The 26,933-nt window shown below is 39.8% G+C and overlaps 1 protein-coding gene and 1 non-coding gene across 2 annotated transcripts; both read right to left on the reverse strand.

Moving 5' to 3' along the window:
- Nucleotides 1-1,276: 1,276 nt before the first annotated feature.
- Nucleotides 1,277-1,382, reverse strand: LOC145049080 (small nucleolar RNA R71). Its single transcript, XR_013683197.1, has one exon. It is a non-coding gene; the product is annotated as a small nucleolar RNA R71 (small nucleolar RNA).
- A 20,400-nt stretch (nucleotides 1,383-21,782) lies between these two features.
- On the reverse strand, nucleotides 21,783-22,130 carry LOC145098534 (putative mitochondrial protein AtMg00860). Its single transcript, XM_079036166.1, has one exon. The coding sequence runs from the start codon at nucleotides 22,128-22,130 to the stop codon at nucleotides 21,783-21,785; it is 348 nt and encodes a 115-aa protein (XP_078892292.1).
- Nucleotides 22,131-26,933: the final 4,803 nt, after the last annotated feature.

Below are 26,933 nucleotides of genomic sequence, written 5' to 3' on the forward strand. Positions count from 1 at the left end.
ATAATATCAACCATATGATCAATTGAGTTGAACTAAACATAATTCCTTCTCATTATTGAATTTAGTTAAATCTTTGTTTTTCTAGTTTTTAGTTGAAGTGATAGTTACTAAGTTTCTAGTCTTGTAAAACTAGAGAAAACACCTACTTATTAATTAATTTAGATAAAATTAGTCTTTAGTTTTAATTTACCGTTTCCTGTGTTCGATGCCCTACTTATTTAACTGTACCACAATTGATAGGTCCACAGCCTTTGTGTGTTCATTTTATAATTAAAAGTAGGTTTAAAACTAGTTGGTTTTACACACATCAAGTTTTTGGCGTCGTTGCTGGGGAACGGTTCTAAATTAGCATTAGTTTCTATTTTTATCGATCCTTTGTGTAAGATTTCTCTTACACAAAGTTAATTCTTAGGTAATTTAGTAGTTAGTATAAGTTTTAAACAATATTCGTTTTTATAAGTAATTAGAATTTTTTTCTGTTTTTGCCTTGAACTCACCGTGTGCACTCGTGACAACTCGGCGAGTCCATCGTTGTTCACAATTTTAATTTTTATTTTATTTTTGTTCTTTTTACGCATTTTTCTTGTTTGTTTGCAGTTGTTTCATGACCCGAGGATCTGATACACCTCTGGTCCCTCCTCTCGAAGACCCGGAATCCGCACTAAGGAGGAACAAAGGAAAAGTCATTGGAGAATGCGCTTCTTCAAAGAATTTGTCACTAAAGAACCTCAAGTCCGTTTTCAGCAAGAAGAAGAGCAGCAAATCAAGAGCATCCAGCGCCTCTTTAGCAATCGAAGACCCGATTAAAGAAGACACCGAGTACGAGACCGAGGAAGAAGAAGAACTTACATAAGAGCACGAATACGATTTTGAAGACGATTTAGCTATCACTATGGCTAATATCGATGAAGTCCCCATGGGGAAATGGAAGAAGAGGATGCGCAATGACACTGGCCCGGGACTTGTGCAACCTGCAAATCCCGCTACTGCTACTTTCGAGCTAAAGGGCCATATCCTCGCTTAACTCAAGGAGATTCTCTTCTATGGAAAAGACCACGAAGATGCTTACAAGCACTTAGATGAAGTAAATGATGTGGCTGACTACTTCAATGTACCAAATGTGCCACGCGAGACTCAACTACTTCGTATGCTTCTAGTCACATTCAACGGTGCTGCAAAGGATTGGCTCAAGTCACTTCCCCCCGGGTCAGTCACCATTTGGGCTAAGATGAAAGTGGAATTCATAGACCATTTTTGCCCGCCTTCTAAAATAGCCAAGTTGAAGAAAGCATTGCCAACTTCAAGCAACAACACGGAGAGTCCCTTTATGAGGCGTGGGAGAGGTACAAGGGTCTTCTCAGAAATTTCCCACACCATGACCTGAATAGCCAACAAGAAGTCTCCATCTTCTATGATTGAGTAAATGTTACCACAAGGCAATTGCTCGACTCGCAAGGCCCGCTCACAAAGAAGGCACCCCCGGTAATCAAGGAATTAATTGAAGAATTCTCTAAACATTCTAGAGAATACCACAACCCAAGAAATGAAGTAAGTCGGGGGGTAGTGAACTCGGCCAATGATGGCATGGCGGCGATGATGGCTAAGCTTGATAGTTTAGATAGAAGGATGAAAAAAATGGATCAAAAAATCCATGCTATTCGATTTGGATGCGAGAACTGTAGAGGACCTCATCTCACGAAGGAGTATGACTTGGATGAAAATGGAAATAAGAACGCGCAAGTGTTCTACTCAAGCGGCGATAGATACGACGAGAATTGGTGGAAACCAAAGAAGGAATGGCTCTCGTATGAAGAATACAAAAAGGCAAAGGAGGAGAAATACAAGCAGAAAGAGAAGGGATTCTATCGAAAGGAAGAACTGGTTGTGGAAAAGAGAGCCGACTTAGAAGAGATGTTCACAAGATTCATAGCCGCATCCGAAAAAAGACACAATGATCATGATGCTGCAATACAAGAGACCAGAAATATACTTAGGAATCAGCAAGCATCTATTCTTAACATTGAGAAACAGCTAGGACAATTTGCACATCAAGTGAACGAGAGAAGACCGGGTGAACTTCCAAGTAAAACCGAGAATAATCCGAGAATGGAGAATGTGAATGCTATAACCTCCAGCTATGGAGAAATTTCCACTCCTATGACCCCTGCACAAAAGGTCTCCAAGGTGCATGCAGAAAAGACAGAGGAGTGGAGTTCAGCTAAACCCGACCAGAATCGCCGAGTCCCTCTAATGGAATCGACGAGTCCATGCCCTGATGACAAATTTTCTATTTCCTTAAAGCCTTACAACCTTCCTCTACCATTCCCAATCAGATCCATACCTTATGAGAAGGTTAAAGAATACAGAGCTTTCATGGAACATGTTGAAGCCCTTCAAGTCAACGTCCCATTTGTGGAAACGATGCTTCAAACACCCAAATATTTGAACTTGCTAAAGGGTCTCTTTGCTACTAGAAAAGATTTAGCTGAAGTCGCGGAGATAGTAATGAATGAGCTACCAGAAAAGAAGGGCGATCCGGGAAGCATCATAATTTCTTGTCAATTTGGGAATGTACTTGCTACTCAAGCATTGACCGATTCGGGTGCAAGTATTAACTTAATGCCTTTTTCTTGCTTCAAGAAGCTGAATTTACCGGAGCCAAGGCCTGTGAATATGAAGATCCATTTGGCAGATAAGACGATTATTAGTCCAAGAGGTGTTTGTGAAGATCTCCTCATTAAGGTGGATAAATTTATATTCCCCGTGGACTTTGTAGTACTTGATATGGAAGAAGACCCCGAAATTCCAATTATTTTGGGGAGATCATTTTTGAATACCGCATGCGCATTGATAGATGTATGCGAGTCCACACTAACATTGAGGGTAGGAGATGAGTCAGCAGTGTTTAAAGCTCTACCAGAGATTAAGCAAGAAGAAGGAAGAAAAGAAGAAGTTTCCTTCATTAATTTGCATGATGAAATACTACAAAAAGAACTTACACTCTTGCAAGAAGAAGATCCAAGTAAGTTTTTATCTTCTGGAGAAAATGATGATGTTGACAAGGACTTGGAGGAGATAGAGAAGCTGCTGAAAGGAACCGATTCAGAAAACACAGCGGTATGTGAGGAATACGCTCCGACTCGCCGAGTCGCTTTCACGGACTCGACGAGTCCAGTCGAAAATCTCAGCAACGTGGATGATTTTGATCTGCTTGTTACCAGCTCCCTGCATGTTCTGGACATGAACATTTTCCCTAATTCTTTAGAAAATCAAGCAGCAGAAGGAGGAATGGATAGTGATTTTCAACACGTTCATGTAGCATGCCTCGATACAATACTGCAAGCGGATGAAGACATTCCACTTGAAGAGGAGGAAAATGCAAGGGTTAGGAGAGATGATGATGATCACCCATTCATTGAGTCACGTATTACCAAACCTCGAGCCCGAGTTTTCACCAACTATGAAGTAATGAAATTTAAAGAAGGAGGGGTGCAAAAGATAATGCAAGAGAATGGGGTAAAGAAGAAGAAGATGAGGAAAAGGGAAATTCATGCAGCTGAAGATGATGCTACAAGGAAAAAGAGAGAAGAATTAAGACGGGCTTACAAAAAGAAGATATACGCTTACAAGAAAAAGTATAAACCGCAAAAGATTAGGCGTGCATTCCCGATGCAGGAAAATGAAGAAACGTCGATGGGAAGGAGTCCAGCTAACGACTCCTTAAAAAGAAGCGCTTGGCGGGAGGCAACTCGTTATTAGAGTTTGCTTTCTTTTATCTTTCTCGTTTTAGTTTTTTTTATTTTCGTTCTCTAAATCATCAGACATGACTGCTTGAGAGTGCGTATGGGCTAAGTGTGGGGTGGAATGAATTTTTTTAATGACAAAATGATATAATTTTTGAATTGTTTGCAATTAACTCGCCGAGTCAGACTCTTACTCGACGAGTCTCTTCAGATCCCAGATGAGTTTAAATTCGCGACCAGACTCGCCAAGTCGATTTTATTTACAGAAAAAAAAAATTAATTAAAAATAATTTTTACATCTGGTAAAACTAGGGTTTTTAACCCTAATGAGATCATATTTCCCCTTACTCGACGTGTGCCTCTCTTGTTTTCTCTCTCAAGCATTAATCAAGTTCTTCACTCTTTCTTCAAAATTCTTGAATTCTATCAACAAAGGTACTTAATTTCTTCCATAATTTTGTTAAAGCCATGATTTTTAGATGTTCTAAGGTGTCAATTTCATAGAATACCCGATTTTGAAGTTTAGTAAATTTTTAGGGTTTTGATTTAGTATTAATTGTGTTGTTTTGGATGATTATTCTTGCTCTAATACATCTTAGGAACGTCCATGGACAAAACCCTTGAAAAAAATTTCAAGTTTTATGGTCGAATTTTGCTCGACCCGTCGACTGACTCGCGCAATTCATACGACTCGTCGAGTCGTTCCTGGACTCGACGAGTCCAGTCGGGGACCCAGATGGATTCTGTTTTAATATTTTTCTGTATTTTTTGGGTTGTGTGTTCTTTGTTTTGCAGGGACCATGTTTTCAAATGGGCAGAGCTCAAGTGGACACCAAGGAGATTTTCCTTGGTTGAATGTCCCTCCGATTGAATCTGCTTCAACGATGACAAGATGGAAGAAGAAGCTGGCTGAGGTCAGGAAGAAGGAGGTTTATGTACCTAATAGGGTTGACTGGGATTGGTTAAAGAATGTCCGGTATGAGGAAGAGTTGGCGCCTTACCTTTTGAAGGAATTTACTTACGATCGGGAGATAATTATTTGTGATGGATGGAGCCAGGTTTTCAGAATTCAAGAGCCGATGTACCGAGAAATCTGCTGGGAATTTTTCTCCACGGTATCTTTCCGAGGAGGAGATGATTGCTACCACCCCGCGAGTTTTAGTTTTTGTCTTGGGGGAGAATTCCATCAATGTTCTGTCATTGATCTTGCATGCCGATTAGGGATTTATGACCGACCATTGATCACTACTGCTATCTTTCGCGCCTTCTTGGAACAATCTCATAAGGTGTTCCCCGACGGTGTTACAAGTACTGGTTGGTGGAACATAATCGCCAACAAAATATATATTCCGAAGTCGGCTCAAGAAGGGAGCATTAGGTCACCCACACACCGCCTCATACACCGCCTTATCTCCACTACAATCAATCAAAGAAAGGACGACGACAAGGTGTCCAACCTTGACGTATTTTATCTTTGGAGTATCATCACGCCCGACACCTTCTGCAACATTCCATGGTGTTTGGCCTCTTACTTGTCGGAGGGTGCGGTCAAGGATCGGAAAACCTCCAAAATTAATGGTGGCATGTTCGTGACCCGGCTAGCCAATTCATATGGGTTGATGACCCGCGGTGCATGTAACTTGATGACAATGATTCCTGCCCCTCCCTTTAATCCCATTCTTTTTCGGAGGGAAAGAATTATTGAAGATTATGGCGGTGGTCATTATGCTATCCCACATGACGATCCGGTGGTCGTGCCTGAGGCACCGGGAAGGAGGGTTAGATCGAGACGTGAGCGGGAAGTGGAGGAGGAACCGCTGGTGATTCCCGTGGACAATGATGAAGTGCCAATGGATTGGTACAATGTCGAGATGAGGCGGCTACAAGACCAAATGGCAAGGGGTATCAATTTCAGCAATGAATCCCACGTGCGGCTTTTTGACCATTTCCATATTCCACACATTGATGGGGGTAACTTCCCCTACATACCATCTTGGGACGAGATCATCAACGCAAGGCGGAGTGGAGCTGGTGGAAGCGGGGCTACGCATGGCCATGATGAGGAAGAAGATGATTAGTTTTTTTATGTTTAATGGAACAATTTTTAATTTATTTTTGTTTTTCTTTTGTTTGGTGTGTTTTGAATTTTTAGTTAAGACTTTAAGTTATGTGTTTGATGTTTTATTTGCCTTGGTGACTTTCAGATTTTGGATTAGGAATGCTTGCATAAAGAGTTTAGAGTTTGAGAAAAAGAAAAAAAATAGAGTGGAAGAGACTCAAGAAAGGGCGAAGTTTAGAGCTAAGGTGTCGAGTCCGGTCCTAAAGGATATGAGTGAATAATTCTAGAAGTTATGGGAAGTTCTTGAGATTTATCAATAGCTGGAACAAGTGCAGAACGTTTATTTTTTTCACCCAACGATGACTCGCCGAGTGCAATTAACCCACTCGACGAGTCACGATATATTTTCACACATCCGAGGCTTTCCGCGACTATACTCGACAAGTCACTTATTGCTATACCGAGAAGACTACTGATTCGATACTGTTGTACATACCACTTGACCACTTATTCTTCCCGATCAATTCCTGAAGATTTTACACTATTTTTCCTGCATATTTGGAGCTGCCCATATGTGATTTGATGCCCAAGACGTGGATGAATTGTTTCCATGTCTAAAGTCAATTGAAGATAGAGTTGAAGAAAAGAGATATCGACCTAGCGACTGCTACCCCAGGGGAGTTTGTTCTAATTCTCTCTAAATTTCATGTTGGTTATTTTTCTTGCATAACATGCAATGAGGACATTGCATAAATTAATTGTGGGGTAGGGGGTTGATGTCGTCTTAGTAAATGTAGAATCCTAATGACCTAATTTAGGTTAATTTTTAAAATTCTTGCATACCAAAAATGTGACTTAGGAATTAATTTAGAAAATTTTGGTAAAAAGTAATTAGGATTCCATGTTAGAGTTATGTTGATGATTGCATGAAGACCCAAATGTTTAGTTGGGCCTATATATGTTCTAGTGCATTTGTGGCCCCCTTATTCCAGTGAAATCATGGGACAAAAACACGACCTCGCTCAGCCCGAAGGATGCAATATGTTTAGCATCGTGTACCAGAAATGTATCCAGGAAAATTATTATCGTTAGCCAATAAAGGTTGAAGTTGAGCGCCCCTTCTTAAGCATGTAGGATTTTGAGTGGAAAAAAGTGAGGTACATGTTAAAAAGAGAGAGAGAGAGAGAGAGAGAGAGAGAGAGAATTACAAGAAAAGTTTGAAGAATTTTGGAGCAACTAAAGTGAAGATCAAAAGATCAAAATTCCAAGAGTGCACAAAGTTGAAGATACCAAAAATCACACAACGAATGTGGTGAATTCACAAGAATCAAAGATCAAATTATCAAGGAAGTGAAGAATTCCAAAGAGCTCCATAGTGGTATCATAAATTGTAATTCTAGACTATGTATGCTTGGGTTGCTCAACTAAAAATACCTTGAGGATAGGAGGTTTTCGGCGGATGGATTCGGAGGGATGCATAAAATGAGCATTGTTCGGGATAAGTGGGCGAATGTTTATGAGGATTGTGAGTATTTGGAGTATGGGGGTTATTAGGAAAATTTTTAGACACAAATGTATGCATTGCGGTCTTGGCATAATGGCTGTGTTGGATTGGAGTTGTCCTATGTGATTCTAATGTGCTAAAATTTAGTTTTGCTTGGGGGAAAGCAAAAGTCAAGTGTGGGGTATTTTGATATTTGCATATTTAGCCTCATGATAAGTATAGATTTTTATCATTTATTAGCTAATTTATTGCATATCATGGACAAAAGATACTTAAAAGTGTTTGAATTGTGTTTTCAGTTCAAAAGCGAAGCTCGGAAGCAAAAGGAAGCAGGAGAAGTGGTTGGGAGCTCGGGAGTTGAACAAATAAGAAAAACACCAAGAATACAAGGGACTCGGCGAGTAGGGTCGACTACTCGGCGAGTAGTGCCAAAGATTCGAGAGGATAAAGACTTCGTGACTTACCATGTATGGGAATTAAGGGGTGGACTCGGCGAGTAGGTCTTGGACTCGGCGAGTCGGTTCGAATCTATAAAAACAGCTTTCCAGATCGCCATTCGATATTTTGGAACCCTTGGGGAGAAGCAAGCTGCGAATCAGAGCCAGGAGAGATCTAAAGAACGAAGATACAACCTAGAATTCAATTCCGAAGAAGATTTGAGGCAAATTCTCAGCATTCTACTTAATCTATTGTTTTTCAATTATGGTTAGACAATTAGAATTCGTTTTATTGCTGTTAATTACCTCAATCATGAGCTAAAACTCTTAAACTTCTGTTTGGGGATACGAAATTGAGACTATGGTTTGATTATTGATAAGATTAATTCAATATTGGTGATTTTGTTGATTTTAGCTTGTTAAAGAACCTTGTGTGTGAATGATAAGTATTTTTCTGTTAATAGGAAGATAATTAATTAGTATGAACATCTTTTAATTGTCAACCTCATATGTTTATGTGACCACTTTACCATACGTCTAGAATTAACGAATGTGAAACTAGAATTAATGGACAATTAGGTAAATTCATGTGTGAGCTTGTTTGATGACCATCAACAAGAGGTTAACTAAAGGACCAAATTAGTTAGCTATTACAAGTCTAAATTAACCCGAATAAATAATCTAGGGAATTAAATTAAATTAGACAACTGATCACTGTTTGAGTTAGTTTGTTCTCTAAGGATTAGTGCAGTGAACGCAAAGCTAATTAATTGAATCGGTAGCCAATAGAATAATTAATTCATTGCACTATTATCATAATATCAACCATATGATCAATTGAGTTGAACTAAACATAATTCCTTCTCATTATTGAATTTAGTTAAATCTTTGTTTTTCTAGTTTTTAGTTGAAGTGATAGTTAGTAAGTTTCTAGCATTGTAAAACTAGAGAAAACACCTACTTATTAATTAATTTAGATAAAATTAGTCTTTAGTTTTAATTTACCGTTTCCTGTGTTCGATGCCCTACTTAATTAACTGTACCGCAATTGATAGGTCCACTGCCTTTGTGTGTTCATTTTATAATTAAAAGTAGGTTTAAAACTAGTTGGTTTTACACACATCAGTGCCTTAGACCCTGTTGATATAGTGAGGATAACTCACCTCACAATGTCGATCTGAACTGAAGTACCAACTCCCGAAGTGTTGTGACGCCGAAAATCCCGAACTATCCAAAATAACAAATGTTGAGTCAACATATGGGCTATCAATCCTGACTAAGGGTCTATATAGTCCATTTTGTCTTTTCTCTAACGTGGGCCAAGGCCCAAAACCAAGTCCATGATCCAAAAGTCTACATATACAAAACCTATTATTTGCCCAAATTACCAAATTGGGCCAAACTCCCTAATAGGGCCTAAATCCAAGATCCATTATCCCATAACCCGAAGCCCAAAAGACAAAAGCCCAACAGAGGAAGTATGCGGGGCGTACTCCTCTGGTACACTGGGCGTACTCTCCTGATGTTGACCACCATCGGGGTGGTTGACCCAGTACGCTGGGCGTACTGGATTTACGCGGGGCGTACACGCGATTGAATCAAAACTCTCCTAAGTGCTTAATGGCTTAAGCACCTAAGCCCATATTTCAGATCCATCGACCAAAAATGTCTGGGAACCATAAAGTCTCGAACTTTATCACTTGGGACGTCCAGAAAGCTCTTAATCTAAGGTCTTAATCCATTAAGACCTTTCTTTTACATGCATGGGACATCTAAAGCCATTGGGACCTCATTTTTACTACTTAAGACCTCTACAAGAGTCTGAAAGGACAACTTATCTTGTCTAAAATGCAACATACACCAAAATGGGGTTTTGGGACAAGAAATGGTTCCATAAAGCTATAATTTCTAGATCTAGAAGAAATAGGCACAAATGTAACAACTTTATACCTTCTGGAGCTCCCAAAGCAGATGATGAACCAAGATCTACAAGCCAATCTTCCCTCATTGACTCCTTGATGCACACGCTTCTTCTTAAAGGCACAAGAACACACTTATAAGCTCAAGAATGGTCACTAGGAAGCTAGGGTTTTCTCAAGACGGCTAAGGGAGGTGTGGAGGCTGAAAGAGATAAGAGGGAAGGGTCCATAAGGTGCTTAAATACTCCACAAACCCTAAAAGTTAGGGTTTCATCCTGGCATACGTATGCCCAACGTACACATGCGTACGCCCAACATACATATGTGTACGCCCAGCGTACTAGGGCACGCCCTAGTATGCTTAGTGTACCATATGTACGCCTAACATACTACTTAAACTCCCAAACTTACCATTTTGCCACTAGGGCCTCTTTTTCCCACTCCTTTCTAAACCAAGGGCCAAAATGCCCTAATTAAAACCTGAGGGATGAATTTGAAGCTACTGGAAAATTTAGATGTTACAATTCTCCCCCACTTAAATTCGATTTCTTCCTTGAAATCATTCCTTACCATTCCCGGCAACCTGACATCCTGAGGGCACCCCCATAACCATGACATCCGATGACTATCGAAGGAGACTGAACCCAATGGGGATCTCTCCCATGCTGACTGTTCTCACCCACTTGGGGTTCTAAACTCCTGTTCCATTTTGTGGACTCTAACCCCGGTCCTTAGTTTGATCGTCCACCCTCTCGGAAAACCGTGGTCCGTTCCCTGACCCGCGTGTCCACCACATACACTAAATAGCCCGCACACTCGTGCTAGATGCACTGTCGAACCCTAGCAGCTAATGGAACCCTCAATAGTTGATGTTTCATCTGAAAATCTCTAATTCTCCCCCACTTGGGACACTCACTACTACCTGCTGGCGGCGAAACCAAACACAACTCAATCGTCCCTACAAGGTATCATCACCCTTATTTATGGAATGATTAACCCTGGAGTGAACAATCTCCATAGAACAACCCTCCTGGCATAGATCAACCGATCTTCAAAAGAAACCGAAACCCAACTGAACACTTCTTCATCTTCGATTCACCGCCACTAGACCTGGAACGGTAACCCTACATCCTAACTCCCCATTCTCCAACACCCATGGATACTAACCGTCTACAACCCCTTGATACAAAACTCCCTTGACCCTCCTATGTTCTAATGAATCATGCAAAAAGAGGAGGAAAATTTTACCATATAATCATAATAGTAAGATAAGATATGGAAACGTACCCACAACCGCATCTAGCATTGTCCTGACCTCCTCTGTCGTAAGCTGGAAGACACGTCCCTAAGCCCGCAGAGGCTCCGCTCTACCCTGATCTGCGACAGTATTCCTCAATGTAACAAGTTGTGGACAGTTGGCCTTCATGTGAACAACCTGATGACAATGATAAAAAATCCTCACGTCCTGCATAATGCCCCTCCTTTCCGCACTTGCGACACACACCACCAGACTTACAAACTCCAGTATGACCCTTCCCGCTCTTTTCAAAAGTGCAGAAGCTCTAACCTCCAACCCTAGAATCAACGGTCTTGGACCGCTTCGGCACCGGATGAGACTGCACCAGGGCATGCCTCTGCTCTCGCAACTGTAACTCAATCTCTAGCTCCCACCGCATGGCGGCCTCCTGCAAATCCAGTAACGTATCACATCGCTGAGTAGCAACGAACCGTCTAATGTCTGTCTTAATCATACTCAGATATCGCGTCATTTGGGCCTGCTCGTAAGCAAACTCCGGGAAAAACATCGCCCTCTCAGTGACATATGAGTGATCTCCGTCACCGACTCCGTATCCAGTTTCAACTCCAAGAACTCCTGAGCTAGCCGCTCACGCTCGACCCGTGGAATGTAACTGGAGCGGAACATCTCCCTAAACTGATCCCAAGAAACTGCAGGTCCCCGCTCATCCGAATAAGACCCTGTCATCAACCTCCACCAGTCCTTCGCCCCGGACCTCAACATGTTCAGGGCACACCTGACCTTCTGGTCAGTCGGGCAGGAACATGTGAAAAAGCACCCCTCGATGTCCGTTAGCCACCTCATGGCTATGATAGGGTCCTAAATCCCATCAAAAGTCATGGGCTTCATGTTGTCGAAGTCCCGGTACTGGAACCCCCGACCGACTCCTCCCCCTGCCGCTGTTACAACTGTTGTAGCTTCCGCAGCAGCCATCTCAGCTAGGGTTGCGTATCTGTCGTCAAAATACTCCATCATAGTGGTCTTGATAGACCCAAACAGCTCCGAAATATGACTCCGAACAATCTCGACCACCTCATCGCGGATGATTTCCCTGACTCAATCCTCTGTCAATGCTGGTCCATCCTGACTGATAACCTCGGGTGTTGTCAGGGCACCCTAATCGTCTTGTCTTGATCCTGATCTGGATCCTGTCACAAAACTCCTCGTAACTGCCATACTGAAAATATAACAGAAGATATCAGACATTTGGTACAAACGACGGGAATCTAACCCCAACCACACCCTAAGGGTTGTGACTTCCTTGCTATGTGTATGGGTCCTGTGCTTTCAGTAGTACGGGCCCATAATACCTTCCACACCTACCATATTTGTCTCAAGTATCATCACAACACCCTAACAAAATACATAAACATAGCGAGCGCTCAATCGTCACTCCTAGAGGAATGCTAAGTATCTCTTGACTGGCCTCCCGGCCTCGCACAACCCACTCATAAAACTTCCACCAACCCTGCAGCACTAGTGTATGCTAGCCATACATAACACTGCACCCTATATACTTTGGAATATTCGATCATACCCTAAGCCCTAATCAATAAGAACATAACATGTCACACCCCCAAACCAAGGATGGCGGAAACGTCCGGGGGTGGAGGATTTCATGTATAGTATCACAACAACCATTGTAATAGTGATTAAATTAAACACAACCAAAATAAATATAATTGAAATAGTTACATCATTGTATGAGTTTACATGTTTCCAAATCAATTACAATATGTTGACGAAAATGTAAAATGTTTGACGCCTTAACGTCCTATCCTCAAAAGCACTTGGTTACTTGTTTAGTGATTTCCTGAGAATACAAGTTGTTTGAAAAAGGTGTCGACACAAAGGTTGGTGAGCTCATAATTTTTTGTATGCAATTATGAAAACCTTTTCTTGTAAAAGTAGTGTCCGTTCCAGAAAATCCAGTATTTTCCTTAATGTGTAAATGTAGTCTTAAAACCCAAAGACCGGAATATACAAATAATTTGTCATATTTATAGTAAAACAATGCAAGTTTAAATCGACATAAATTCGTTTGATTTCAATGAAATCCCCATAAATTCTATGTTTGTTAATACTTAATGTGAGTTATTATAACCATGCTATGACCTAGATGGCCTGAAACGACGTTCTTCAGGTGTCGGAATTACTATGACATTTGTCACCTCAGACCTGCCGGTCTAGCTGTTGCACGCAGCTCAGGTGTGGGTTTGTCAAACCCAATATAGATCTATATACAACTATCACGCTCTCCCTCCAGGAGACTCTGGTTACAATACAAGACTTATCGGTAATGTGAAGCGAATGTCTCACAAAAGTCATTAACGAATTTACGTGTAATGTAATGAAAATCCCTTTTGTATAAATGTACCCTTTTTGTATGAGTGTGTTATGTAATGTATCATAAACTATACCTATTATAGTTTATCAAAACAAGGCTAGTAGTGGTGATGTACGTAAACTATACTTAACATAGTTTATTCAAATGTTTGTATGTAATGGATGTACTTTGATTATAACAATTTGTTATCTTCTATGTTCTATATATATCAAAATCCATTTGTTAACTGATGCATGTCTATATACTAATACAAAATGTCATTTATTGCAATAACATATATTCACATAAAGATATACACCTTGCTCGACATGTTACAAGGTGAAATGAAATTGATAGCATTTTTCTGTTGTTAACATTTTCTATTACTTCTCTTATATAATTTTTAGAAAAATCATCATATGTCCAAATCAAAATCCGTAAATTCTTAGAGTTTGGAAATTAAGTCTAGTTTGTTTGTAAATTTTCTCATGATTTTTCGTGATCTCCAACATGTGTGAAAAAGTCCATAATCACAGACTGGTCCGGATTGGTTCTTGAAATGATAGACAGTTTTGTAAAAATCACCATAAATCATAGAACAATCATGTGGAGATGTTCAAGTAGTCATTTTAAAGCTAAGAACTGGAACTACTTGCAACTAAAACACTTTTGAAAACTAAAATGTTTAAGTTGATCAAAACAGTCCGTGAATGGAGCCCAACTTTTCTGATGAAAGTTGTTAGAAGAACTTAGTGGTGTTCTTGGTGTTTTGACTTGTATTCCCCCCCCCCCCCTTTAAAACTTAAGAAAGCATGAAAATATAGGGGCATGAACTCACCTTGTGTGATTTCAGTGGATGAATGTCGAAGAAAAGAAGTGTTCCACTCAAGAACACTAAGAAGATGCCTTGATGATTCGAGAATCTAAGACAAAGATGATGGAGTCTGTGTAAGAAATCAATGATTTGAGTAGGAAGATGTGAAACAATCATAGGGATGATGAAGATACTTACCAAATGGAGAAGGAAAGTCTTGGAAAGTTCCTTGGAAATCTCGAACTTGAGAGAGGAGAGTTGAGAGAAAAGAGTTTGATCTTTTGGTGGAATGAGAGGAAATGAATGAAGTGAGGAGAGAGGTGGGTTTTTCCCAGCCTCTAGAACGTGGTTATGGCTAGAGTATGATGGAAAAAGTACATTGGAGTGGCTAGGGATGGTGGGGAGGTGTGGCTGGTCATGGAGTGGGTGTGGGGGGGGGGGGGGTTGCTTGTGTCATAAACCAAAGAAAAATCAACACTCCACCCTTTTGTACTTCACCCACTAATTTCTTGGATAATATTTGCATTAAAAACGTGGGAATTAGTTAATAATGAGGCTTTAATTGATAAAATAGAGTGTTGGGTGAAAATCCCGCGTTAAAACGAAGCCAAAACGAAGTCGTAGTCGAAAACCGGGAAAAATTTGGCTTCCTGCGAGACCTCTCGGTCCTGGCCGAGGTTCGGTCCCTTCTGGACATGTAGCGAAGGTAGGAGAGTTCGGCCCGAAGGTGGCTTCGGTTCATCATGCGAGGTTCGAGCCCGAAGGCTTCGGGTTCGGTCCTGGGGCTTCGGGTTCGGACCTGGGGTTCGCTTCTCAGCAGTTCGGTCCTAAGGGGACTTTCGGCTCTAAGAGGGTTCGACCCTATAGAGCAGGTTTCGGGTCCTTAAGCCTATTTTACTCGTTTTTACCCCGTTTCAAGTTGTTTTTGACCCCGGTTAAGGGTCGGGATGGCCCAAATGATTACGAAAAATTACGGAAATTTTTGAGAGAGATTTGGGAGAGATTTCGAATAGAGAGAGATAGAGTGAAAGAGATTTAGAGAGGTTCCATTTTTGACCTTTTTGAGCATCCGGCTTCGCAACGCAAGGCCTGTAAACCCCGTTAAGCCATGTTTTAGTGTCCTACACACTCCCGATGAGTGTGCAATAGTGTTTTATTGCTTTGGTTCATTGTTTAGCACTATCAAGGCTAAGGAAAATTAAACACACGAATTTTCCAAATGATGTTTTCTCATTAAAATAGCGAGTTGTACAGTAATTACATAACGTAAACCCCAATATACAAGGGTTAATTGAGTCGTCCGGTTTGACTTGCTGACTTTGTTTGACTTTGACTTGACCCGAAATTGACTATTGTCACAGAACATAAGGCCAAATCAAACATTCTCGGGCTATAAGATCTTAATTATGTACAACTGAGATACATACACAAGTAATGACGTCAATCTCATATAAGGAAAACCCTAGGCTAGTAGGCATCATGTAATCAAACAATTCTATCATGTAATTCCTGAAGATCCCTAGCCTAGTACTAACATGTTGTTTTAACATATCACAAAATGAAATAATTGTATGGTATTTTGGGGTCTACTTATTGGCTCCTGCTGATCGTAAAACCTGCATCCTCCTTTACTTATTTTGAAAACTATTTTGAAAATCTTTCCTCGATTTGAGACTGGATTCAAAAGAAGGTTCCTCCAATTCACTCAAACCAAGACTCTGATACCAACTTGTAACACCCATAAAAATCATGCCAAAATTTAAACTTTTCCAAAACACTTAAAACCATTTAACATTACAAAGTTTGTTTTCAAAATAATAAATATCCGAGTATCCCGGTATCAAATCATAAAATCATAACAGCAGGAGGAGCGGTACGATCATGCTTTCGCCTTCCTGTGATCACCAGAAGTACCTAAAACAACACACTGAAACTGTAAGCCCGAAAGCTTAGTGAATTACCCCCAAAATACCAACCTCATATAACCATAGTCATAACATATCAACAAATACAGAACAAACATGCATCTCGAGCCTACAATGTGACTGGTCCACCCGCATCGGACCTTCAGTCCACCTGGTCCACTCTCTGAGTCTACAGTATATGACTAGACTGCCCGCACTGGGCCTTCAGTCTATCTGGCCCACTCTCCGAGCCTCGACACATCTGAACCGCCCTCTCGGGGCCTTCAGCCTATCCAGACCGCTCGCTGGGCCTTCGGCCTGACTATGTGCCCTCTTGTTCCTGCAGTCTACCCGATCCGCCCTGGGTATGTTGGCCTACAGCACGAAGCAGGACCCGCCTCAACCCAACCCCTATACCAATCAAACAACCATGTGCACATAAATATCATACGCTAGCATGTATATAACAGATAATCATACCAATCTAACAGATCACTAACATAGCAACCATCCTATATCCGAGATACCGACCTAACCGATCACTAATATAGCGTCATCCTATATACCGGAATACCGACCTAAACCAGGTCACTAATATAATGCCATCCTAACTACCAGGATGCAGATCTAGAAGATCAATAAACATATCAAGCAAATACCCGAATACAACTCCGAAAAATGGCCGGCTTTGGTGCCTTAGACCCTGTTGATATAGTGAGGATAAATCACCTCGCAATGTCGGTCAGAACTGAAGTACCGACTCCCGAAGTGTTGTTACGCCGAAAATCCTGAACTATCCGAAATAACAAATGTTGAGTCAACATATGGGCTATCAATCCTGACTAAGGGTCCATATAGTCCATTTTGTTTTTTCTCTAAGTTGGGCCAAGGCCCAAAACCAAATCCATGATCCAAAAGTCCACATATACAAAACCTACTATTTGCCTAAATTACCAAATTGGGCCAAACTCCCTAATCGGGCCTAAATCCAAGATCCATTATCCTATAACCCGAAGCCCAACAGAGGAAGTACGCGGGGCATACTCCTCTGGTACGTTGGGCGTACTCTCCTGATGTTGACCACCATCGGGGTGGTTGACCCAGTACGCTGGGAGTACTGGATTTACGCGGGGCGTACACGCGATTGAATCAAAACTTTCCTAAGTGCTTAATGGCTTAAGCACTTAAGCCCGTATTTCAGATCCATCGACCAAAAGTGTCTGGGAACCATAAAGTCTCAAACTTTATCACTTGGGACGTCCAGAAAGCTCTTAATCCAATGTATTAATCCATTAAGACCTTTCTACTACATGCATGGGACATCTAATGCCATTGGGACCTCATTTTTACTACTTAAGACCTCTACAAGAGTCTGAAAGGACAACTTATCTTGTCTAAAATGCGACATACACCAAAATGGGGTTTTGGGACAAGAAATGGTTCCATAAAGCTAGAATGGCTATATCTAGAAGAAATAGGCACAACGTACTACTTAAACTCCCAAACTTACCATTTTGCTACTAGGGCCTCCTTTTGCCACGCCCTTCTAAAACAAGGGCCAAAATGCCCTAATTAAAACCTGAGGGATGAATTTGAAGCTATTGGAAAAATAGGATGTTGCACCAACCCCTTTGGTCTCTTTCAACCGGTATTGGGTATATTTCAACCCCTTGGGTCTCTTTGAACTGGTATTGGGTCTATTTCATCCCCTACAGCTAGCATATAATCATAACAGTAAGAGTCATAGAGACATCGAGCATATACATGCATGACAAGTCATTGACACGAAGACAATCATCATCCTACAAACATAATCTAGTGGGACGGCATTGGTGCCTTCAACCCGCAGATATAATGAAGGAAACTCACTTCAGACTAAAGATATTAATCACACTTGAGCTACTGACTCGTGAAATCCTTTCACTAAATCACAAATAATAAAACCCTACTTAGAAATCAGGTCAATAACCCATCCCAAGAACCCAAACCCTAGTCCCGACTTTAAGGGTAAAAGGCTACTTTACCCTCCCCTTATTGGGCCAAACATACCATGTCCCAAATCCAAACTAGCCCAAAAGTCTAAAAAGGCATTCCAAGTCCAATATGGGCCCAAATTTATAAAGGCCCAACTCAGAATAACTTGTGATCCAACAAGGGCCCAAAACCCTAAAGCCAAAGATGGCCCAAAACTAAAAGTCGAAAACCCCCCTTTACATGAGTAAGCTAAGCGTACCCTCAGTATGACCGATGTACTCAGATGCTTCACTAGATTGGGACCCTAGGCACGTACGCTCAACGTATAACTGCGTACGCCCCAGTTAGCCAAATTCCCCTTTTAAGGTCTTAATCTGTTAAGACCTAGCATCCAACTTCAGATCGAGCCTCCTTAAGATGTCCTAAACAACAAAGTTGGCAACTTTATCCCTTTGCATGTATTAATGGGACTCAAGTCATGGATTTAACACTCTACTTCCATTAAATGGTCATTAACTCATGCATGGTTGATATACAACCACCAAGATACAAACTTCATGGATCAATGGACCTCAAAACAACAAAAGGGATGTCTCGTAACATCAGGAGTAGCATTTACTCATAAGAGTTCATCCATGGGACTAAAATATGCTAAATTCTTCCCCAAACTTAGATCTAGACATATGATGAACAAGTTTCAGACTTTATACCTCCAATGAGCTAGAAATGGTGAATAACCTCTGTATCTACAAGCTTCTTCTTGTCCAACACTTATCCTCAAGCCTTCTTCTTCTTCAAGAAGCACCACACACACACATACACAAAACACATAAACAAGCTCAATCTCTTTGAGAAATGATATAGGGTTTTGAAGTTAGCTAAAAAAGGCAATGGAGGCTAATAGGGTGAGGATTTGGGGGCTTAATGTGTTTAAATAGGGTGCAAAACCTAAATATTAGGGTTTATCCCTAATGCATATACGCCCTGCGTACACATGAGTATGCACAGCGTACCAGGGGGACTCCCTGCCTCATGCATGCATAGGAGTACGCCTGACGTATCTTATGTACGCCCAACGTACTTGGTTCCAATACAAGGAATAAATGAAATAACTTGCTAGGAGTTTTACCTAACAAATCGGGCATTACAATTCCCCCCCACTAGAATCAAACTTCATCCTCAAAGTCCACTATCGCAAATAACCCTGGGTAATGATCTATCATCTCTTCCTCAGGCTCCCATGTCCACTCAGAACCCTTTCGTTGATTCCAATGCACCTTCACCAATCCCACAACAATGTTCCTCAAGGTTTTCATCTTCCAGTCAAGGATCACCACCAGTCTCTCAACGTAATTCAGGCGGTCATCCACCTGAATATCCTCCAATGGAACCACTATGGAGTCATCAACCAAACACTTCCACAGCTGTGAGACGTGAAAAGTGTTGTGAATCTCACTGAGTTCCTCCGGAAGATCCAAACAATACGCCACCCTGCCCACCCGAGCTAAATCCCTAAAAGGACCAATGTATATGGGCCCTAGCTTGCCCCGCTTCTTGAATCGGATGACACCTTTCCAAGGTGACACCTTTAGGAGTACCATCTCCTCGACCTAGAACTCCAAGTTTGACCGACGTCTGTCTACGTAGCTCTTCTGCCGACTCTGCACTGTCTGAAGTCTACTACGAACCCGTTGAATCATCTCGGTCGTCTTGAGTACCACTTCGATACTCCCCATAGCCCGTTGACCGACCCGGCCTTAAAAAATTAGGTTCCTACACTTCCTCCCATACAGCATCTCAAAAGGAGGTCGATCAATGTTGGCGTGATAACTTTTGTTATACGAGAATTCCGCCAACGAAAGATGCATATCCCAACTACCACTAAAATCCAGAACGCATGCCCACAACGTATCCTCCAAAGTTTGGATAGTCCGCTCACTCAGACCATTAGTCTACGGGTGGAAAGTCATGTTGAAGTGTAGACGAGTACCCAACTCCTCGTGGAATTTCTTCCATAACCTGTAGGTGAACCAGACATCCCTATCATAGACCATAGAAACTGGCACCCCATGACGTGCCACAACCTCCCGAATGTAGATGTTTGCCAACTTCTCCACAAAGATACTCTCCTGAATCGGGATAAAATGCGCGCTCTTGATATTATTGGACAACTATTAACGAGATCTTCAATTCTTGTTTAAATTGTTTTGGCTAAAAATTGACCGATCTAAAATTCGATTTCAGAGTTGTATGCTGCTACACTAAAACTTAGAAAGATCATAACTTACTCTAATGAAGTTAGATTTAGACGTTCTATATATGTATACTCTCAGTTTAATGACTACCATGACTTACATTTATATTACTTAATCTAAAAAGTATTTTATCGTAAAATCAAGGTTGTGTCGATTTAATCGCGAAACTTCAAAGAAGCATAAAACGACGACTCAACTTCCCACGCTTTCCGAATCTAGTAAGTCCCTTGCATGGCGAGACTTTAAGTAACACTTGATCACCCACATCAAATAATATTAGTCATCGCTTCTTATATGTATAGATTTTTTGACAACTTTGAGCAGTTAATATCCTTTACCTAATGACCTTTAGCTTCTCAGCGGTCTGATGTACTAACTCAGGACCCGCAAAGTGTTTCTCTCCTGATTCCAACCAACACAATGGCATACGACAGTTCCTTCCGTACAATGCTTCGTAAGGAGGCATCTTAATGCTTGAGTTATAGGTGGTCATCCCAGCTACCAAGAAAATCTAAAGCGCATGCCCGCAACATCTCTTCCAAGGTTTGGATAATTCCCTCAGTTTGTCTGTTCGTTTGTGGATGATAGGCAATACTTAACATGACTTCGTACCCATTGCTTCCAACAAACTCTTCCAAAATCTAGAAATGAATCGACTATCCCTATCTAACACGATAAATAAGGGCACTCCATGTATCGTGACAACTTCCTCTACATAGGTCTCAACCAACTTCTCTATAGATCAATTCTCATGTGTGGCTATGAAATGTGCACTCTATGTAAGTCGATCTACTACAACCCAAATCATGTCATGAACTCTCTTTGTCATTGGCAACTTTGTTATAAAGTCCATGGTAACATCATCCCACTTCCCTGTGGGTGCCGGTAAGGGTTTCAAATCCCCATATAGGTTCTGATGTTGTGCCTTTACTCTTACACAAGTTACATATTCTGTTACGTAAGTTGCCACACCGACCTTCATTGTCAGCCACCAGTAATAGTGTTTTAAGTCCAAGTACATTTTGGTATTGCCTAGGTGTATAGAATACATGGTCTTATGAGATTATTTCATAAGAAAATCTCCTATACCACCCAACTTAGGCACCCAAATGTGATTCTTAAATGTCTTCAACCCTTGCTTATCTTCTTGAAACACAAACGTCTTTCCTAGACGTTCTTCATTCTTATCACCTTCTACCAGAGCCCTTGTCTAAGCTTGCTTGATCTTTTCCATAATTGTTGAGATCACTTCGATCTTCAATGATCTAGCTATTTTCCCCTTTAGAATCACTTTTATACTGAAAGTGTCGACTACGATATTCGCTTTACTTGGGTGGTAAAGTATCTCGCAATCATAGTCATTGAGTAGCCTATCTATCGCCTTTTTCTTATGTTCAATTCTTTTTTAGCAAAGAGATATTAAAATCTTTTATGATCCATACAGATTCTCGTTTGGTTCCGTAAAGATAGTGTCACCAGATCTTTAGGGCAAAAACCACTATTGCAAGCTCTAGATCATAAGCCAAATAGTTCTGCTCATGGGGCTTCAATTATATTGAAGCATAAGCTACTACTTTGTCTCTTTGGGTAAGGATGCATCCCAATCCAATCTTAGAAGCATCACTGAAAATCGCAAAGTCATCAATTCCTTCTGGTGGGACGAGGATTGGTGCTTCACACAACCTCTTCTTCAATTCACCAAAAGCTCTTTCTTGCTTCTCACTCCAAGTATAAAGAGCTCCCTTTTTGGTTAGTGTTATCAATGGAGTTGCGATATAAGAAAAGTTCTGGATGAATCTTCGATAGTAACCTGCCAATCCTAGACAACTACGAATTTCAGTGGGACTCTTTGGTGTCTCCCATTTCATCACATCTTCTATATTTGTTGGGTCAACCATAATGCCTTCTTAGTTAACTATATGACCCAAGAATTGAATCTCACATATCCAAAAGTCACACTTGGAGAACTTTGCATAAAGATTCTCCCTCTTAAGGACTTCCAGTACGTTTTGGAGATGTTTACCATGATATTGTTTTTGGAGTAAATCAAGATATCATCAATGAACACTACTACTGATTTATCGAAAAAAGGTTCACAAACTCGATGCATCATATCCATGAATGCTGCTGGAGCATTTTCTAGTCCAAACGACATAACAAAGAATTCATAGTGTCCATACCTTGTTCTAAAGGTTGTCTTCTCAATATCCCGCTCTCTAATCTTCAACTGGAGATAACCTGATCTAAAATCAATCTTGGAGAAAATGATTGCTCTCTGTAATTGATAGAACAAGTCATCTATCCTAGGTAAAGGATACCCATTTTTGATCATAGCTTTGTTTAGGGTTGTTCACTATTTGGATAAAACTGAATTGTCCAATTGGACAATTTGGATTGGACTATTTGGTTCGGATATTCAGATTTTTGGATTGGTTTTCAACAAAACCGAATTATTATTTTAGATTTCGGATTGATTTTTGTTTATAAAATAAGAACCGAATAGTCCAAAAAAAAAACCGAATAAACATTTATTATTTATTTATTTATAATATATCTATAGTTATTTATTAATTTTGTAATTTATTTTTTCAAATAGCTTCAAAACATTTCACCCGATAAAAAAACATCAATATGTATTATCTTTCAAAAGTTTTCTATCTATAAAATATTTAACTATAATATATCTGCTTAATAGTTGTTTGTAAATTTCAAATTACAACTAAATAATTTTTTTCGCTTCTTGTATGAAATTGGGTGATATTATCATTTAATGTTGTTTTAAAATGTTTCGGTTTTTGAAAACCGAATTATAAAAACCGATCAAACCGAATTGTAATTGGATCTGATCGGATCAGATTTGAATTTAGTTTGGACTATTCGGATCCATATTTTGAAAACCGAAATCAATTTGGATTCACTTGATTGGATCAGATCAAACCGATCCATCCAAACGAACACCCCTAGCTTTGTTTAACTCTCTATGTCAATGCACATTCTCATTGTACCGTCCTTATTCTTTATGAACAATATAGGAGCTCCCCGAGGTAATGCACTAGGTATTATAAAACCTTTGTAAAACAACTCATGGAGTTGTGTTGTTAACTCCTTCATTTCTTTAGGCACTAAACGATACGATGCTCTCATAATTGGTGTCGTTACGGACAATAAGTCGATTCTGAATTCTACATGTCTCTTTGGTGGTAATCCTGGTAATTCATCTGGAAATACCTCAGGAAAATCTTGCACTATAAGTATATCAGTCATTTCCCTCTTCTCATTCTTTGCGTCTATCACATATGCCAAGAATGTTAAAAATCCCTTGGATAGGCATATTCTAGCCTTCACCATTGTGATGATTCCAGATCTGACTCTACTCTTATCACCATAAATCACAAATGGCTCTCTTCGAGGGGGATTAATACGAACCATATTCCTTCCATATAGGTTGTCTGCAAGGTTTTATCCTAACCAATACATGCGGATAATTACGTCGAACTCACTCAACTCAAAAGGCATAAGCTCTGGATGAAATTTGTTTTCGTTCAAGTCGATAGTTATGGTCTCTAACCTATTGCTAACAAATACATTCCTACCACCAGCTACTTCTACTAAGATAGGGGTATTTAGCCTAAGTGGTGATAACTTAAGTTTCCTACTAAATTCATGCAATGTAAATGAATGATCTGCTCCAGAATTGAATAATATATTTTCAGGAATGTAATTAACTAAGAATGTACCTAAAGCAACATTGGTCTCTTCCTTTGCTTCATTGAGGGTCATCTGAATAATCTTCCATATATATATATATATATATATATATATATATATATATATATATATATATATATAATGGAAATCTAATTTTTTCTAAATATAGATTGAACATAATAATAATATTTTTTAAGACGTCCAAACCATTAAGCTTACAGTACAAATAATCACCAATAAAATAATATTAAATGTTAAACTTAACCTCATTAAAAAAATGGTACAACAGATAATACGATGAGAAATTAAATACACACAACTAGCAATGCAACATGTAAAAGATTGTACTTTTCAGTTTGACCCGACTTATATTTCCTTTTTTCCTAACTTATCTTGATGTGATTATAAAGTATTGAGTTTTGAATAAGCTCTTTATTCGTGATGGACTACATTGAATCCTTAAATATTTGCCAATATACCTCCATTTTGACTGCCGACCTAGCCCCTTTCCCACGTATCTCGCCCCCTCCTACATCTCTACTATTTGAATCATTGAAAAAGGAAAAACACAAAGCTTTCTCCCCTCGTTTGTCACCACCATCAAAGATAATCAATTGATTCCTAATATATCTGCAAAAAGTGTTGAACTTTTGATAGCTCTCGTATGAAAGGTTTATGAAAACGAAAGATGCCCTGCATTACTACCAATCTTTATATATTCAAAGATCGTTCTAGGGCTCCTCTTTTTCGTATTCCCACCGGCCGTCGACCACCTCCACCACATCACATCCCTCTCTACATTCTCTGCCTTACCTTCATCAACTACACACCATCGCTCCATGCTCTGTCGTCACTGATTCACTACCATCCATCACAACACCACTGTATGAAGACATCAATTACTTATCATATTTACATCTTCAATTAAGGTACTATATGTTTTGATGTGTTTTTGGTATTTACAGTTATACTTATGAATGGTTTTTTCAGTTAATTGCAACTCTTAAGTCATAAAAAGTTTGGAAGAAAATGTTATGACCCGTCTTTTTATGATATTTTTAGGCTATGATTGTAAGCATGGTGTTGGTTTATAAATTGTTAGAGTGGGCCTAAGATGGTTGTCACTCGTACTTGTTGGTTCCATGGTCATGGATGGAATATATTTTCGATTTTCAACCGATGGTTATCTTAATTGTTCCAAATTAGAAAGTTTAAAACCATGTTGATGGTGTGTATGGACTATTTTATCGTTTCATGTAGAAAATTGTCTAACATTTACATTTTAAAACCATGTCGAGATACGTATGTCAAGATGTTGTTTTCTTGTTGGGTACTCTCCCTTTCCTTTTCCTTTCAACCTTACACCCCTACAATGTTTGTAATGTCCCAAAAATAAGACCCAAAATTTCATTTTTAATTTTATAAAACAATATTCCCAAACATTTTCATACAACCCCCAAAAGACCAAAGTATGTCATTACATCATATCATATCATATTAAATCTCAAAATGCGGAAAAAGATGGTGTGTGTCTGCAATCATCCCGAGCTCTTCCCTTTTGATCCTGAAGTGCCTGAAACATAAATTGAAAACTATAAGCCTAAAGCTTAGTGAGTTCACCAACTGTAATGTCCGGTTCCTGCTTAGAGAAGGAAGGAAAGGCTTGGAGGTTCAAGAAGAAGGCAGTAGATCCAGAGTCTTGGTTGCATTTCCATCTTGTTTGAGGTAAAAAGCTTCGACCTTGACTTCCCATTTGTTAGATCTTTCTTTAGGGCTTGAATCTTGTCATTTTTGGGGCATTTCCAAGTCACCTTCGGGTTTAGAGCGTAATGTAGAGTGTTGACTTCAGATCTTGAACCTTGGAGGGTTCTCATGGCATAAAGGTGCCAACTTTATTGCTATAAGAGTCCCATGCACCATATAAACCTCTTTTTATGACCATTTGAGCAAAATACCCCATGCATGAACGTCAAGTTTGTAACTTTACGTGTAATATGGACCCTAGGAGGTCAAATCTATGTTTTGAATGCATTAAGCCAGACTGAAGTTGACTGAATAGTTTTGGACATATAGGGACTCATGTGACTCGGCGAGTCGGGTTGCAGTTTCCCCTCCCCCTAGTGCAAACTCTGGTTTGTTTTAGGAGGGAGGGAGAGGCCCAAATTTAAATTTAATAAAAGGCCTATATTTAAATTTAATAAAACTTTAAATTAAATAGAAAAAATATAAAAATATCAGAATGACAATTTAGTATTTTTCAGTTTTCCAAGGGACCAAACATGTAACGAAAAATATTGAAAAGGACCACCAATCAAAATGTTTTTGAATGCTTTTTCCTTAAAAAATGCATACCACATATACTATTTTTGCAATTTTGTCTATTTTGAATGTGATATTTTCTAATCTTTCAGCATAGTTAATATCACAACTACTTGTGCACACGATTTGGTCTTTACCATTAAAGAGCTTCATGTAGTAGATATGGCGTGAAAGTTATTTTGGTGATGTGGACTAGCCTCACATTAAGGTGAACCACTATAAAAAAATTTGTTTGGTTTGATTTTCTTGATCTCTAAACTTCTACATTTTGTATTTAAATACTCCTTGTATTTATGTTTTTCTCGGCGAGTTGGTGGGTCAACCCGACGAGTTAAGTCAACCAGATGTTGACTTTGACCTAGAGTTGACTTTTACCAAGGTATTGATCTTGACTTTGACTTTGACCTGAGTTGACCACGAAATGGTAATTAAGGAAGATTGTTATGTGTAGGAATCGAGAGGAGTTGATTCCGACAGCGAGGACAATTCCGACACCTCACGACACTGTGGTGAGTTACCTTCTAGTAGAAGTGGGTCTAAGGTACCAAGTGTAACGACCCAATTTTCACGTCCAAAAATTTCGTTTTAAAACATTACTTTAGAAAACATTAATAATTAAAACATTGTTTGATCAAACCATGACACAACGTAAACCATGTCTAAAAGCCAAATCA

Source organism: Lactuca serriola, chromosome 4, assembly GCF_051521515.1.
Source record: "Lactuca serriola cultivar US96UC23 chromosome 4, Lser_US96UC23_V15, whole genome shotgun sequence".
In the NCBI taxonomy this organism is placed as follows: Eukaryota; Viridiplantae; Streptophyta; class Magnoliopsida; order Asterales; family Asteraceae; genus Lactuca; species Lactuca serriola.